Raw genomic sequence first — 16,212 nt, 5'->3', positions numbered from 1 at the left:
GGGGCCGGGGAGGGTGGGGAGCGCCGGGGAAGGGGGGGGGAGCAAAGCGCAAAGTTGCCTACCCGTGCTCACGTGGATTTTCTTCATCCATGGGTAGACTATGGGCTGTTTGCTGGCGGCGCTGGAGGGGTGGTCGGGGGCTGGCTGGCTGCAGGCTGGCGGGGCTGGGGACGGGGAGGCGGAGGCGCCCGAGAGAGGCGCCGGCTCACAGAGCGGCTGCGATTTCTCGGGGTGGTGGTGGCCCGCCTGGGCCGGCCCGTGGCCTCGCGAATTGCCCGGCCCCTGGAGACTGGTGCAGCTATACTGGCGCTCGGGGTAGCTGGGGCGCGGAGGCGGTGGTGGGTACAGCTCCTGGTGGTGATGCTGGAATCCCGATTCCCTGGTCCGGCCGTAATATTCCGGACTGTGTTCAGGGATGTAGCTATTTTGCGAATATTCTTCGCATGGAGGAAATTTCGGATCGATGTAGTTAGAGTCCATCAAATACGAGCTCATGATCATTAATTTCTGGAGTGGAAAATAATTTTTCTCGCTTTGTCGTTTTTCTGCTCCATAAAGCCCTCCTACTAGCTAGCGACCCTGTAAAGTTACTTTCACCATGTGACTCCGCCGGCCAATCACACGGAGCAACCCAGTCCCCGGATAAGGAACCGAATCGCTTTATTCAAAATGTATCCAATTTTTTGTGTGTGTGGTGGTGGTGCTGCTTGGGGGGGGGCAGTGATGTGGGGTTAGCTGGCAGAGGCTGGGATGCCCCCCCCCCAGCACACACACCCCTCCAGACTGGCAGTCTCTTCCTGCTCGCGGCTCCAGCTCCACAGCCTGGGTACTGAGGGGGGTGGGGGCGGTTCTCAGCCCCTGCTCGGGGTCTCCCCTCCGGCCTCCAGTGGGTCCCGGCTCCCAGGCTTTCCCAGAGGTCTCTGTTATTTGCCATGGCGTCTCAGTCTGTGTAGGTCACCGGGCAGTGCCCCTCTTTTGCAGGAAGAGGAAGTTGAATGAAGACTGGAGTGGAGGTTGGATGGGGAGGGGCCCAGGCTGAGCCAAGGTGGCTGGAGAGAGCCTGGGGTGCCCCCCCCATCCAAGGATACCAGAGTCCAGCACCCCTCCCCCCACACACTCACCCAACCCTCTGGCCATGGGGCCCGCGAGGCAGGGTCCAAGCTGGACCAGGCAGGTAGAGGCAGCTGGATGCAAATGATTCTGACGTCATTTCTGGAGGTCTGGGGGTTGAGCCCCCCGCTGAAGAGAAACAGGAAGTGGTTGGCAAAAGCAGAGATCAGCAGCCGCACCCTCCCAGCCTGCCCAGTGACCCTTCCCTGCCCCAGCCCCGGAGCAGGGGCTCTGACATCCCGGCTCCTTTCTGATTCCTGCCTCCCCGGGGCTGACTCCTAGGGAGCCTGGGTAGAAGGAGAGCTTTCCGCCAGCAGTCGCTGCCCAGGATGGTGACCAAGCCAAGGCCCCAGCGTTCTTCTCTCCGCAGCCCCCTGGAGGGTAGAGATTGCTTGCTTCCGGCCAGGGACTGTATCCACGTAACACGTGTGTGTACATGTAAACACGCATTCCCGAGGCCAGCTCCCGGCTGTCTTCCAAAAGCCGAGGGCTGAGCTCACCATGCTGGGGAGGTGGGGAGGGCCTTGGGGGTGTCCAGCTCCTTCCCACCCCCTCCCTTCTTTCTGCCACCCACATGGACAGCAGCACCCTGATGGGGGGGCAGCAAGGCCACAGAGGTGGGGCAAGCAAGGGCTACTTTCCCACCCACCCCCTCAGCCTGGGGTGGCCACGTCCTGCCCCCATTCCAATTAACTGATCTTTCATAACTGCGAGTTGGGGGGTAGCAGAAGGGAGAGCCCAGGGAGGGAGCCGGGTCCCCTTGTTGTACTTGATAACAATTATAGTTTAAAATCATAGCTTGCAGAGGCTTGGCTATATTTTACTTGATAACAATAAAAGTGACACATAAAGTTAACTGTTTATGTTTTATTTATTAGACTAAAGCTGCCAGCGGTGGTAGGAGCGCTTGCCTCGTCGCTACAGCTTTTATAGGGTTGTAAAACGTCATAAATCAGTCTCGCGGAATCGCCCGTACTCTTTGTGTCGGCGGTGGCGCAGGGCTGGCGGCCGCTGGCTGCCTGCTCCCTCCTTTCCACGAAAAGTCGTAATGTGATTTTTTTCCCTCTGATTTTATTATTATGATCGCCGCCGTGATTAGTCAATCTACCTTTAATTCGCCGCCCTACGCTGCCTCCTCCCAGCCCAGCCTGGTTGACACTTGAATAAGTACCTTTTAAAACGGCATAACAAGTATTTGAGGGTTTAATTAGAACATCTGCAATTAAGGGAATGAGGAGGGGAAAGGGAAAAAAATAAAGCCCTTGTGAGAAGAAGAACGGGAGGCAGGAGATTCCCAGCCCTTCTCTCACCGTCTTTGGGATGTGGGCGAGGGTCTCCACTTCCAAATGAGGGCTCACCCCGAGGGCTAGGGTGGGCCACAGGCGATGCCCAGAGGGGCCAGATTTCCCGCCTGAGTTCCCCCCACCCCATTGCCTCCGCTCCTCCAATGTTTTGGACCCCACCCCAAGCCCACCAGGGCCAGTGCTTAGCGCTGCAGAAGCTACAGTTTTGGGGTTCCCGGACACCGTCTCCCCAGAGAGGCAGTGCCCCACCCCCCCTGCCCCCATCACCAGCTGGTTGAGGAAACTGGCATTCCCTGGAGGTTGAGGATCTCCTTGAGAGATTCCCACAAATTCCCAGAGTTGCCCACCCCTGTCCTGTGAGGGCTGGCTGCTTTGGCTGGAAAAGGCACTTGAGACTGTAGTGGGGGTGGGAATGGGGGTGGGGCACGCTACTTAGATGTGGTGGTTTGCAGTTGTGTGACAGCTTGCTCTTCTGTAATTATCAGTGGAGGGGTAGGGAGAGTTAATTATAAGTTGCTAGAAAAGGGTGTAGCAAACCTGTGCTGTACCCTGAACTACACAGATCTTAACTGTAGCCCACGCGGCCCCATGGGGAGGGCCCTAGCTCCCAGACCTCTCCGGTTGCTTAGGGGGAGGGTTGATGAAGTTGGAGAAAACCTCCTGGCCCCACCCCCAATCTCCCTTCTAGGCCTGCACCTGGCTGCAGCTGTCCTGCCCCACCCAAGCTGGGCGGATTCCCTTCCCCACCTGGAAGGGAGGTCTGCCAGCCTGGCTCCCCTCCAAAAGCCCTTACTCCCACCTCTAGGGACCCTCCCTCACCCCAGCCCTCCTGTCTTCCTAAGGCAGTGCCCAGCCCCAAGGCACAGCCCCAGTGCCAGGTCTCTGAGTTCCTGCAGATGTGTCCAGGAGCCCTTCTGCAGGCCCGGAGGAGCGAATGGACCTGCAGGGGTCAGATGGCCCCACCTGAATGTCAAGTCTGTCTTTGGTCATTAGGGTTCAGAAAGATATATCGTACATACCATTGATATTTATTAAAATAATAAATGCCTCCTTACACAGCCATAAATACATGGAGATCTTCTTCCAGGTCTGCATAGCTAATTCAACATGCACATCCAGAATAAGAAATCTAGGAGATTCTCCCAAATGTGCCCACCATTCATCTACATTATTTACAAAAACCAAGACAAAACAAACACAAAAGCCCCCTCTCTTTGGCTCCTATAGCCTAATAGCAAGGAAGATGCCTGGCACATGGGTAGAAATGCCTCGCCACACACACACACACACACACACACACACATACACACACATTTTACCTGAGTTTTATTACAAGCACAGAAATAAAATCCTTTCCGAGGGCTCCTGCACTTAGCAATGGTTTAACTGGGCTGGGTATAGGCGGCTCTCGCCTCTGATGAATCTTGTGTCTGGTCCTGTGCTTTGCCCTCCTGCCTCTTGTCCTGCCAGCTCCAGGACCTCCACCTCCGCTCTGCCCCGATTTTATGATTATTTTTATTTTTCCCGATCACCTTTTGCCAGCATCCAAACACTGTCCACATGCCTTGTGCCCCCACCCCATCTCCCTTCTAAATCTCGATGTGGTTTCTCTTTCGGAAACATGTTCCAGTACAAAGCGCTTCCCTTCTGACACCGCTGAAGAAAAATATGTGTCCATTGTGTGTGAGGCCTTATTGTGCCCGGATTACCATACTGACCGTTAGATAACCCATATTCCTCCCCTCCCCAGTCACAAGCTGCCGCCTGAGAGCCCTCAGCGGCTCCACGGATTCCGTGCTGCATTGAAACCCCACCTCTCACACTCCCTGCATTTTCCAAGGGAGAAAAATACACGAGAGAATCAATTCAGGATTTGGGAGGCAAAAGGGAAAGAAACCCAGTGTCATTCCTCTCCTTACTCTTCCAAGTGCAGGGGATTGGGGGGGTTGCTTTTTGCTTTTGGATGTGTTTTGTTATTGGTTTAGAGATTAAAAATTGCAACATGCCTCTTTCCTTTTCCTCAAATAAATTGACTTTTAGATGGTATGCAATTAGGCAATTCATTTCATTTTTGATTTTTTTTTTCTCCAGGCAACTCTTGAAAGCCTCAGACTAAAGCAAGACTTTTAAAACCATTTTTTTTCTTTTGTGTGTGGATGTGTTGTATGTGGATATATGTGTGTTTTTGTCCGCTTCTGATGCCAGCAGGCAGGGCTAATGTATGCAAAAGAATATGCAAATGCTTAATTGATTTTTTCTTAAATCTCTTGTCAGTAAAAGTAATGAATTGGTCTAAAATGATTTTAATAACCCGGACGTGTCACCAGAAAATACTCAACCCCCTTTTTCCCCCCCTTCTGGAATTGCTTATAGTAAAAAAAGAGAGAGAGAGAGAGGAAGAAGAAGAAAAGCAATCATGGAATGTTAATTTGCCCCCCTTTAAAATATTAAAGATGAATTTCTCTTGTTTGTTCGGAGACCATAGGCAAGGTCCTCTCGTGGATTTCCCCGCCTTGCCTGGCCTTCCTTGGAATTCAATTTTCCTCAAATCTCGTTTAAAGTGGCTTTTTAAAAAGTGGCCGCATTTTAATATTGGTTAGACAGAGTGACCTGCATTTCACCTCGGGTGTTTGACTTGTTCCAATAGGTCACTGCCATGGAGTTATTGATGGGGAAACTCCATTGAAATTTGTCTCTTCGCAAATGGCCTTTAGATCTTCCAGCGAGTTCAATAACTAGTTATAATGTGGAAGGGGAAAAATGAAGGCCCTGGGCTAACGAATTTGATGTTTCATTTTTATGCTGGAGAAATTGTTAGTTAGAGGTTGGGCTCCCCACCCCCTTACTTGCTCATCCCAGCTGGACTGACCCCCCCACTGTCATCCGAGACTGCTTGGATTATATTCCCCTTGAAAACTTAGCCTGGGGCAGAGGGGGTCCCTTTCTCTCTCTAATGCGAACTTTAATTCGTCTTAGTAGGAATATAGTTGTTGAAAAATTCTGATTTGTGCATTCTGGAAGCTTGCTCTGCTGGAGGTTTGTAACCTGCACTTTCTGGGTGGGTGGGGTACTTTTACTTTTCAAGGAGCCTACGTGTGGCTTGAGAGGATCTAGGGCTGGGCTGGCCTTAGATTAGGGTAGCACAGAGGCAGCTCTCTGCTCTGGTGTTCCCAGTAGCAAGTTGGAAACCTTTTTTTTGGGGGGGGGGGGGATAGGGGACTGATGAGGGCATTTCCAGGTGCACTATTCTTGGTCTCTGTGCCACCAGGGACCCATAGAATCAGGCACCCTGGGGAGTGAGGATGGCAGTGATTGGGAAATGCTAAGGGAATCCTGGTCCCCTCTGGAGCCAGAATTCATGGATATTTGGCTGGATAGCCTCTTGCCAAAGTCTGCTTCTTCGCCACAAGGGCGCTCCGGGAGACAGCTCAGTGACCCAAGAGGATGCTTTAGGCCGAAGTAGGGAGAGCGGAGGAAGATGCCAAGGGGTGGAAATTTTGTTAAAATCCTCCTTTTTTTTTTTTTCAGTTCTCAAGGAGTGGGAGAGGAAAGGGCAGAGGAGGGGAGGGAAGGTCTTTATTTGATTGTCCAAAGTGAAATCGGGGAACCCTGGGCTCCTGCAGAGCAAGCCTCGGTGAGGAAGGATTTTGTGGGGCCCACCCAGCCACAGCAGCCCAGTGCCATTCCTGACCCCAGTGATACCAGAACACCTTTCCCTCACCAAGCAGAACTCCACGCGCACCTCATCTCCTCCCTGCCTTCTCCTTGCTAGCCCAAAGGGGTCCAAGCTGGCTTAACCCCAGGAAGCCCACCCGCATCTCCACCCAGCCCAAACATCAGACCCCCGCCATCCAAAGGCATGCCCTGAATCGGTGGGGGTTGTGGGGTTGGGGGAATCCAGCCCAGGGGAACTACCTAAGTGCCTGAAACTGGGACCTGAACCCCAGAAACAGCATCCTGGGGCCACCTGGATCCTCACACAAACTTGCCTGGGCAAATCGGCGGCTTCACCGAGACCAGGGGAGCAGCCCTCACCTACAGCGGCGCATCCGAACCCCAGAAAAAGAGGGGGGAAGCCGGAGAAGTTCAGGATGCGGCCTGGGAGAGGGCCCGCGGTCCGCTTTTCCCAGCCCGCGGGGATCCCTGGCGATCTGTCCCAAACTTCTCCACAGCCCCTTGGCGCGCTCTGGTCGCGGCCGGCGAGCACAACCCCCGCCGCCCGCCGCTCTCCGGCCCCGGCCCGCACCTGGGCCGCCTGCTCAGAACTCGGGACCCGAAGCCTTGGGCCTCGCCCCCTCCCTGTTTTAATTACGTGATTGATTTTCGCTTGGGCAGCCTCAGGACGCCTCTGCCTCCGACTGGATCTTTCGTCTCCCTTTTTGTGTTTCTGAGTCCTCCCGACCGGCTGTCACGGAGGAGACCCTCGGGGCTGTCGGCGCGCCTCGTGCGGCCTGGGTCGGGGTCCCGGGCGGCGGCCTTGCCCCACACGCGCCCGCCGTGGTCCTCGCCGCCACGCGGGGCTCCGCTACTGCGCTCCTGCCCATTCGCCTTCCTCAATGATTTGGTGCTGCATCGTCTTCCCGGTTTGGTTTGTCCCCTGAAGCCTGGCCTCAGAGCTGGCCTCTGCGCGTTTGTCTTCCCCGGGGTGGGGGGAGGTGTGCAGGGGACACCGAGACTCGAGGATGCCGCCCGCCTGGCTGCAGGCTCGCGCCGAGGGGAGCCCCGGGCCCCTTCCCGCAGACACCTGGGCCCCGCGCAGGCGGGCGACCAGCGCCGGGAGGAGCCAAATCCGCCGTAACTTCAGGCCGCCCGGCGGCTCGTCCCCGGCCGCCGGCCGCAGCCCGCGGAGGGCAATTGGATCTGATGTTCGCTCCGCAGCCCCAGACAGAGGCCCCCTTGCCCTGGCGGCCTCTGCGGGCACCGGGTGGCAGCCTCCCGGGGTGGCTGTGGGCACCCACGCCCAGGAACTCCTGTGCAGCCTCTCCAGCGCAGGGAGCCAAGGTGAGGCGGCGGCAGGGGGAGAGGGGAAGAGTCTCATTTGGGACAGGACGGGATTTAGGGTGAGGAGAGGAAGGGGGCAAAAGAGTCCCCTTTCCCGCTGTGGCTGGCCCCCTGCCCTTTCTCTCCTCCCCAAACCCTTGCTTTCCGGCCTAATCTCTCTCTTAGATACAACTAATAAACACGTCTCTGCGCACTTCTCCACCGCGTCCTGTTCATTCTTTGAGTCTTTCTAACAAGGCAGCAATGACTTGCTATGAGCGAGATTTTGCGATTTTTTCTCCTCTGGGAGAGGAGGGGGTGGGAGGGTGCTGCTCACTGGGGAAGTTCAGCGGAACTTGAGCTGGCCACAAGCTACTCCCTGTCCCCTGACCCGCAACACCCCAATGCCTGTCCCCCCCAAACCCCCTTCCCCCACAGCGGTGTTGCCGGGTAAATAAGAGTCCGCCTGCCTGGCTATTAGGATTCTGAAGACGTTGGCATCTGTAGCAATCATTAGTCAAAGCCGTGGAAGCCAAAGGAGCCGAGGAGTTGGACAGAAAAAATCTTGGAAAATGATATACAGGAGCCGCCGAGGCATCAATCCCGGCCGATAAGAGCGCGGCTGCTGAGAGCCAGGCGGCCGGCTTAATTGGGCCCTGGGCACCAAGAACACTGAGGAGGGGGCACCTCTGGGCGGTGCAGAGGCCCTGGCATCATTTGGGCACCTTACAAAGATAGTAGGGGACTTGAACGTCCTTTTCTCCAAATTTTAAAAACCCTGTGGGAACCAAGAGGTGCTGGACTGGAAGACTCTCCCTGTCTCCTTTCTCCCCTACTCTTAAGTGGCTGCCTTGGAAGGTCGTGCAGGTCGGGAAGCCTGGGCTGGGACCCCAGCAACAGAGACAGCCCTGAGGGAGGGCTGATCCCCACAGGGGACAGCGAACTCAGTAGAGTAGAGATCCTGTCTGAATCACTCGCTTTCAAAATCAAAAGGTATTTGCTCCCCAACCCCGCTCACCTGATACCTTTTATAGGAGCACAGAGACACAGGATACAGTAGGGGTAAGCCCTTTGGAAAGGGAATCTATGCCCCTTCACACGGATGTAAGCATTACAAAACTGTCTCCTAAAGAAATGTCCCAATGTTTAAGTTTGCAGCAAAACTGAGAAGACCGTAAAGATCTCCAATTTTGTGGCTTCAATTTGTAGCGATTTTATGGCTTAGGGCCCACGGATAAATTCTGCTAAAAATCTCAAAATAGAAACTGAGCAACTCGCACATGGTTCTTTCCAACCGAGAAAGAAACTAAGCCAAATACTCATTTAGACGTTTAGTGAGAGCTGTGCCAACACACCGCGGCATGCGCCTCCCAGCACTAGGCAAAGGTTGGTTATGTGCACCCAGGAATTCAGCCGAGGACTGCTACATTCACTGTGGATCTATAAATCTAAAGATCTATAAATCTGCATCTAAGTGTGGAGCCGAGAGGGGGTGGGAAACATATTTCCTGATTTAGACAGAGAACGATCTATAAATACATTTTCACACATGCAACTATAGGAGTGCTAAGACACGTGTGTTTGCTTGGAGTCCCTAGGAATGAAGAGGACTTTCTAGCGCTTGTGCATTTGGGGTGTCCCAGCCCAGACTCTGCTGAAAAATGAATGAAAGCAAACTAACAATCTATGGCCTCGTTTCCCTCCCGAGAGGTGCACTGCGCGGGCGGTGGATTTGCGCCCCAGCGCCCTGGGCCCGAAACTGAAGGAAGTAGCCCAAACTCAGCAGTAGGTAGCCGGCTCCTCACTTTTCTAATCTCCCTAGCCCTAGGCTAGGGAGAACTTGTAGGGGGTTGGGGTGTCTTTAGGAAGGCTCATTATCATTACAAAATGGAGCCATTGAAGGAAAATAGGATTTCATTTGGAGACAGCTTGGTAAAGAGAGCTGGGAGAAGTCTGCGGGCTTCCACACACCCCTTGCCCCCCATCTCGATGGCACACTACCCAGCCAAGGACCCGTGACGTTTCCTCCATTTTCGCCCTGGCTGCCGGGAGTTCTCTCTCTCCCTTGCATCCCTGAACTCCCAGCTTGTCAAGAAGGGGCTTGGGGAAGGGGTCACCGCCAGACTGTAGCCCCAGAACAGAGAAGAGCTTGCTGGAGTCCCTGTATCCACATCCGCAGGCGGGCTCACAAACTGCCTGCCTTCGCTGTTCGCAGCTTGGTGACTGCGGGCTTGGGGCACTAGGGTTTGCATGGGCAAAGGAAAGAAAGTATCATTTTAAAATCTGGAATCTTGAGGGGAGAAAATGCAATGACCAAGTAGCCCCCCCCCCACACACCTTTTAAATCGGAGGCCAAGGGCTTTAGGGACTCTGTATGTCCTTTTATTTTTCTCCTTTGGTTTACGCGGGGGCAGACAGGAGGAACCTCAGGTGGGCTTGGGGCAGTGCAATCCAATCTATCTGGCCGTGCTGGGAGGGAGTGATTTACAAAGCAAAACCTCAGATGCTACTTCCTGAGAAGACCAGAAGGCACCAGATCAAAACAGCCTCCTGTAGGCGTTTATGACCCTGTCTCTACTCCTAACAGGAAAAGCACCCTCAATAAAAGCTGGGCCCACGCCCCCAGCCTCCGCTCCAGGGAGGGGGAGACACCATCTCAAATGAGGGACCTGACCCTTACTCCTTTCACACACACACACACACACACACACACCCCCTATTTACCAGACAAAACTGTCCTCCAATATCTGAGCAAAACAACAGCCCAAAGAGCAGTTTGGAGTTTGAGTCTGGGACAGCAGGAAAGGCAGATGTCATCAGATAAGGCCCTGGCCTATACCAGTGCCACCTTGGTCCTCCACAACCCAATCTGGGCCAACCGGACATTGAAAGTCACCAAGAGCCTGGCTGTCACCATCCATGGGAGGGGGCTGCTCCAAGATTGGGGTCTTGTCGGGGGAGGGAACAGAAGGAAGGAAAGCCAACAGTTGCCCAAGACTTGAGTGGTGGGGGTGGGGTGGGGAAGACAAATGGCTTCCAGGCTGGGCTGATGGGAAGAATGGGGTGGGAGGGAAGGAGAGGGAAGTGGGTTTGAGATTGGCTGACTGTGTCCAGCCCAGGCTTCTGACCTCTGTCATGCCACACTTGGGCACATATGTATATCCTGCGTGTTTAGGTTTTTGGATATTGAGGGCCAGGGACTGGGAGAACCAAAGATCTGCTTTACCTCTCTGAGAGGTACTGTGATGTGGTTCCAAAATGGATTCCAGGTAACTGAGCCCACACTTCCCACCCAGCCCCCGTGGGCTTACAGACCACAGAACTTGCTCTGAACATGTGTAAAGAAGTAGCCACCACCTTGCACTGGCTCCGCCAGCCCACAGCCTCTTTACCAGAACTTCTAGGACAGGAACACCAGATACTGAACAAGACCCTGGATAGCCCGGTCCACCTTTCCCAAGTTCCGCATTGCACAGGCACATGGACACAACACCCCCACCCATTACCATCTGCCCCGCAGTGGGAGAGGAGCATGAGCTCTTCTGCAAGGCTCAGGACAGGGGGCTCGACCAACCCAATTCCCTAAGGCAGGTCTTCCGGCTCCTGGAGTCCCATCAAAGCAGGCGAAAGAGATGCAACCAGACCAGACCCCACAGCAGGTTAGGAGGGCCCAGTAGAGCTGGGGCAGAGTGGGAAAGGATGTGGCTTTCCTGGCCTTCTACCAGACTTGTCTGCTCTCCATGGAATCCCCCCTTCCCCAACCCCAGAAAACCTGAGTTTGGCTCCCTGACTTCAAAGTTCCTCTCCTGGGGGGAGGTGGGGCTACAGGGGCTCTCACCCCTCCCCCTCCCCACAGTGGAGGCTCCAGGAGTCCTGACACAGAATGGAAGTCCAGGATGGTGATGTGTCAGCAATCTGCCCTCAAAGACCTAACTCAGCCAGTTCCAGAGAGGAGTGGTGACAAAGCTGAGGACTGCTTACCGGAATGCTAGGAGGGGCTGAGGCAACTCTTAAGAAAAAGTCCCTCTTCCCAGTGCCTGCGGACTCCACCCCTCTTTCTTGTCTTTCTGTCCTCATCCCCTCCTGGGGACCTGGCAACCCCAGGGTGATGCCAGCTGCTCTCCCACAAGGCTACTGCAACATTTGCTAGGGGTAGGCACGTGTACGTGTGTGCTTCAATAACTCAACAAAGAGGCAAAAGTGGTTGAAAGCCCACACCTAGGAAGTGTGGGCTCAGCGACTTCTGCCCTTTCTCTGGCTTCTTATCCTTCCTACCCAGTCCATGCCATTGTCCCCAAACCAGCCTCACCCAGGAGACAAGTAAGAAGATGGGTGTCCACATGCCCAGCTCAGCCTGGGCCATTCCTACTACTCCTGGACCCTTCATCCCCAGAGGAGGGCTCAGAGGCCCTGGTAGCTCCAGGAGGGCAGGAGATAGGGAGGAGACTGGGAGGGAAGGGGAACCCAACCAGAAAATTAACCTCGGAACAAAGCCCTGGGGATGGGGGTGGGGGACAATGCCTGGGTCCAGACCTACCAGTGGACTGGCTCTGCGCCCAGTCCAAGTGCTCAGGAAACAAAAGTATTTCTATCGTGCACACCTACTGTGCGCTTCAGCTGCCCTTGCTCAGAAATAGGGTCTCACCCACTGCCTGCTGCGACCTAAGCCACGTAAACACAGCCATAGCCCATAGCCCTCGATAGCTACTGATGGGGCAGCAGCTCACCATCTAGCTCATTAGTCCATCGTTCTAAACAGAATAGACAGGAGCCGAAACATTAGCTGTTCAACATGGAAGCCCTAGTGATTTGACAAATGAGAGGTACCAAACAAAAAGACTCCAGTTCTGCTCCGTTCCCCAACCACGCTTAAGACAGTTTGATAAATCCAATGCCCCAGGAGTAATTCCAGAAATATCAATTAAAAGGGGTCTCCTCAATTCACCCCACCTGCTCCCCTCACCCCTGGCTCAGAAGAGAATGAAAACTTGTAAGAGTGGTAAGTGGAGAGGGGGTGATCGATGAGAAGTTGAGTTCTGGGCTGGAGCTCATTTCCACACTTGCCCTGTAGCCTAATGCAGAGTTCCCGCCTATGCAGCTCAGGGAATGGGACAGAACCACGCTGGGGCACAGACAACACTCCAGGGGACTGTCCCCACAGCTTCATACCCCTGCACGATTCAGTTCAAGCTACGACTTTGTTAGAGACCGAAGGCACAAGCCACAGGCTGAGGGGAGCCAGAGGGAGAGCCAGGATCACTCCTCCCCTCCGAATCTGACCGAGGGCAGCCCCCGGAGCGCGGAAGGGACGGTGGGAAGAGAGAGAGCCAGAGACCCAAGTGCTTTGTTGCTGATTGGCTGATGGAGGCCATATGACCCTGCTTAGCGCATTCCTGATTGGCTGCTTGACCTCTTCTAGGGTTAAAGACCTAGGAACAAAATGAAAAGCTTTCCGGGTTGGCTGGGGCACCTTGGCACCTGATTGCCTGCCCACCCCCACACACATCCCCAGTTCAGGGCGCTGGGCGTGGAAAGCCCACGAATCTCAGGGCCCTTTTGTGTTTGTCCCGAGTCCAGGTGGAACTGACAAAACAGTAAAAACTGACCCGAAGAGCGGATTGTTGGAAGGAAGAGGAGGCTGGTGTTTAAGTGGACCGTTTGAGCCTCAAGAACAGAGAAGGGAGGGAGGGAGTGACTGACTGCCCAAGAGGCGCTGTGTGAATCCGCATACGGCCCGCAGCGCCCAGCGCAGCGCCGCCTGGCCTGGGGACTGGACGGGGACTCCAGCTGAATTCCTGGTTAAAGACCTCCGGGAGGCCGGGAGGGGCGGGCTGGGGAGGGGAGAGGCAAGTTACAGACCCTGGGGAATGCCTCCCTGCTGCTGGGATCCGACCGTTTCAGGAAACCCTCAGAATCTCAGCCTAGAGGGGACGGTGGGGAAGGAGGAAAGGCGACCCTGAGAGTTAACTTTTTAGGGCCCTCCTGGACAGACTTTTCTGGGGTCCCAGTGCTTGTCAGGGAGGAGGATGGAGAGGGCAAATCTGGGCAAGGGTGGTGTGTGTGTGGTGGTGGCTGAGGCCCTGGGAGAAGGTGCGCGGGGACGGGAGGGTCCTCCAAGTGCTTGCAGGTGTGGGGCTGGTCTCAGTACGCTCCCCCCCCCACGCCCCAGCTTTGTGCCTGTATGTCCCTTCACCCTCCTGTCCCTGCTTCCTCAGTCCCTTGGACAGCGGAGGGGATACTACCATAACAACAGTCCCTTCCCCATCCTGCACCTGAGTGCGGGGGTCGGGCCAGAGTGTGAGTACTGACCCCCCTCTTGGGGAAGGCGCCGACCTGGCCCCCAGCCCTGGCCCTCTGCTCCCCTCCCCTCTGTGCACAGGCAGCCGCCCAGCCTCCAAGCCCTCCCTAAGCATAGAGGTTTAGCTGCCGGTGACCCACTGGGAGGGGATACAGGAAACACTGGCAGGTGCCCAGGACACGTGCCTCCCACGCCCGAAGCCTCTGCTGCTCCCTTCTAGAAATCTGACAGAACCCCAGCTTGGAGACTGGCCTCAGTACGCAATGGCCACACAGGGCCCTGCTGGCTCCCTCCCCCCTCCTCTGGGCTGGGGCGCTTTTCTAGCCTAGCGAGGACATCACGTCTACTTCCCCGCCCACTCCGTGTACCTGACCCTCCCTGAGGGAACCCTGAGGTCTTGGGGCCCTGGCTTTACCTGAGGCAAAGGCTTGGGATGCTGGGAAGACCTCAGAGGGAGAGGGATGCGTGAAGCCACAGGAGCCTGAGACAAATGAGGACTCCAGGTTACTGAGGCGGGGACAGCCGCCCTTCCTGGCCGGTGCTGAAGGGGAGGGGGATACTTTGGGGACTTTTTCAGGTGCCTCTGCCGGTTCCAGCAGCAATCTGTGGGCTCAGAAGCCACAAAGCCCTCCCTCCACGCCGTGGTCCCCAGCCCCCCCCCCCCACCGCCTGGATCCTGGGCCACTGGCTGAGGGTGAACTCACCCCTCCCTGCAGCGCAGTGCCCCACAAGCACTTGGCTCTCGCGTAGGAGTTGCACACTCCTACAAATGCCCACTGCTCGTGGCTCGGCCGCTGACTTTCTTTCCAACTGAGAGAGGGTCAGAGAGACCTTGAGGAAACTACAGGATGTTGCTAGAGGCAGCAGGGCCCCGGGGAGGGGCAGCAGGGCTGGGGGGTGGCAAGCCGCGGCCTGGGGAGGCCTGAGCTGGCCTATTCCCCCCTCCCCCCGCTTCCAGAGTGGGAACTGCCTTCTACCAAGGGGAGGAGATTTAGGAAATGTGAGGAAAGGTCTGAGAAAGGGAGCGAGAGAGGGGGAGAGAGAATTAACTTACAGTGTTCCCTGGGATTCATTTGCGAAGATGGAACCTCTCTCACCATCATCCCCAGCGCCGTAATCCCCTCTAACTGCCAGGCCCTCTGTCCTAGCATTAAACCTCACCAGCAGCTGCGTGGCTGGACAGTTAAGATTATATATGATGTAAATATATTGTGGGTTTGTCAGCTCTCCCTACACCATAAAACTTGGTTTAATGACATCACGTGGTCCCCCAAGAGCCACTCACGGGCTTGCCTTCGGGCCATTCACATAAATAACCTCCAAAAGTTTCAAACTCCTAAATTCACGTAGAAGCCATGCCTAGTCCTCCAATGCTCAGTAACACTAAAAAGCCCTGGTGGTGCTCCTTTGTCCCACCCCCCACCCCCTTGCAGGGTGGGGAGGGGGGAGAGGGTGGACCCTCATTTATTTATTTATTTACTTACTTATTTCCATAAGGACCTGTCGCCTCCGAGGTCGTGTTGATATTTTTTTCCTCCTATTTTTTCCTCCTCTCTCCTCTAATTGCTCAGAGTGGGCCGTGTCCCCCTCTTCCCACTCCCCCGGGAAGGTAAGTCACGCTTCTTCCCCTTCTTTCTCGCTGCCAGAGGGGGTGGGTTCCAGGGCAGAGTGCAGAGGCCGGCTCCTCGGGCCCCTGCATACTGCCCCAGTGCAGAGCCAGACCCTGCTCCCGGGAGGCTGTTCCAGGGCTGGCGGGGAGCCAGCCACAGCCTGAACGCTCAGGGAGAAAGCAAGCCAGGGCCTCACCCGTCCCCTGTGCTGGGTCGCTGAAGCTGAGTCTGGGGCCTGGGCGCACAGGTCTGCAGACTGTGACAGGGATGGGAGAGAGGCGGGCGCGGCTGTGTCCACCCCAGCCTGCTCACATGAAATCAGCCCTGCAGCTCATACAGGAAGGAGAGGCCCAAACCCTGCCAGCCAGCCGGCCTGAAAAAAAAAAACAAAACACCCAGTGTACCCACCGTGGGGCAGGTATAGCCCTCCCGGCGGGTGGGGCCTGCAGTGCCCCCGCCCCAGGCAAAGCCCTTGCTGGCCCCTGGTCTGTGCCCTGGGGAGGACGCAGGGAGCCTGGGCGGCCTGGGAGGCTGGGGCGGGGAGTGCAGGCGCTACAGCTTCTTTCTTAGTTAACTGTTACCCTTCGGAGACGCCTGTGCTGCTCCACGCTCCACTGCTCACCCAATAGTTTTACTCAGCATGGAGAAAAAATTAAAATAACTCCCTGAAGAAAATTACACATTTTATTTCAGAGAGACAGAGAGAGAGAGAGAGAGAGGGAGAGGGAGAGAGGGGCTGGGCCGACTGCTGTCTGCAAGTTGAGGGTCTCAGCACTGCTCTACGCTTGCAGTGTGGAGGGAAGGGTGGTAGCATGGGATGGGCAAAGGCTCTTGGGTCTTATTCTTAAAAACAAAAACAAAATGACAGTGCGGAAGCCAAGGTAGTAGGATGCAGTGAAGTCAGTCCTTA

At 55.6% G+C, this 16,212-nt stretch overlaps 1 protein-coding gene across 9 annotated transcripts in view; it reads right to left on the bottom strand.

The window, feature by feature from the left end:
• HOXC4 (homeobox C4) overlaps positions 1-16,212 on the bottom strand; it is a 36,297-nt gene that overhangs the window by 1,576 nt on the left and 18,509 nt on the right. For 2 of the 9 annotated variants that reach the window (XM_051845591.2, XM_051845594.2), the window contains exon 2: positions 63-1,239. In XM_051845591.2, the coding sequence (XP_051701551.1) occupies positions 63-501 (439 nt within the window). In that variant the 5' untranslated portion in view covers positions 502-1,239. Of the gene's footprint in view, positions 1-62; positions 7,797-14,107; positions 14,308-14,746; positions 15,138-15,176; positions 15,653-16,212 lie in introns of those variants that run through there. The other 7 variants (XM_070052333.1, XM_051845596.2, XM_051845592.2 and 4 more) reach the window with 7 other exon arrangements.

This window comes from Oryctolagus cuniculus, chromosome 11, assembly GCF_964237555.1.
Source record: "Oryctolagus cuniculus chromosome 11, mOryCun1.1, whole genome shotgun sequence".
Classification (NCBI taxonomy): domain Eukaryota; kingdom Metazoa; phylum Chordata; class Mammalia; order Lagomorpha; family Leporidae; genus Oryctolagus; species Oryctolagus cuniculus.
This window is presented reverse-complemented; position numbering and strand designations above follow the sequence as displayed.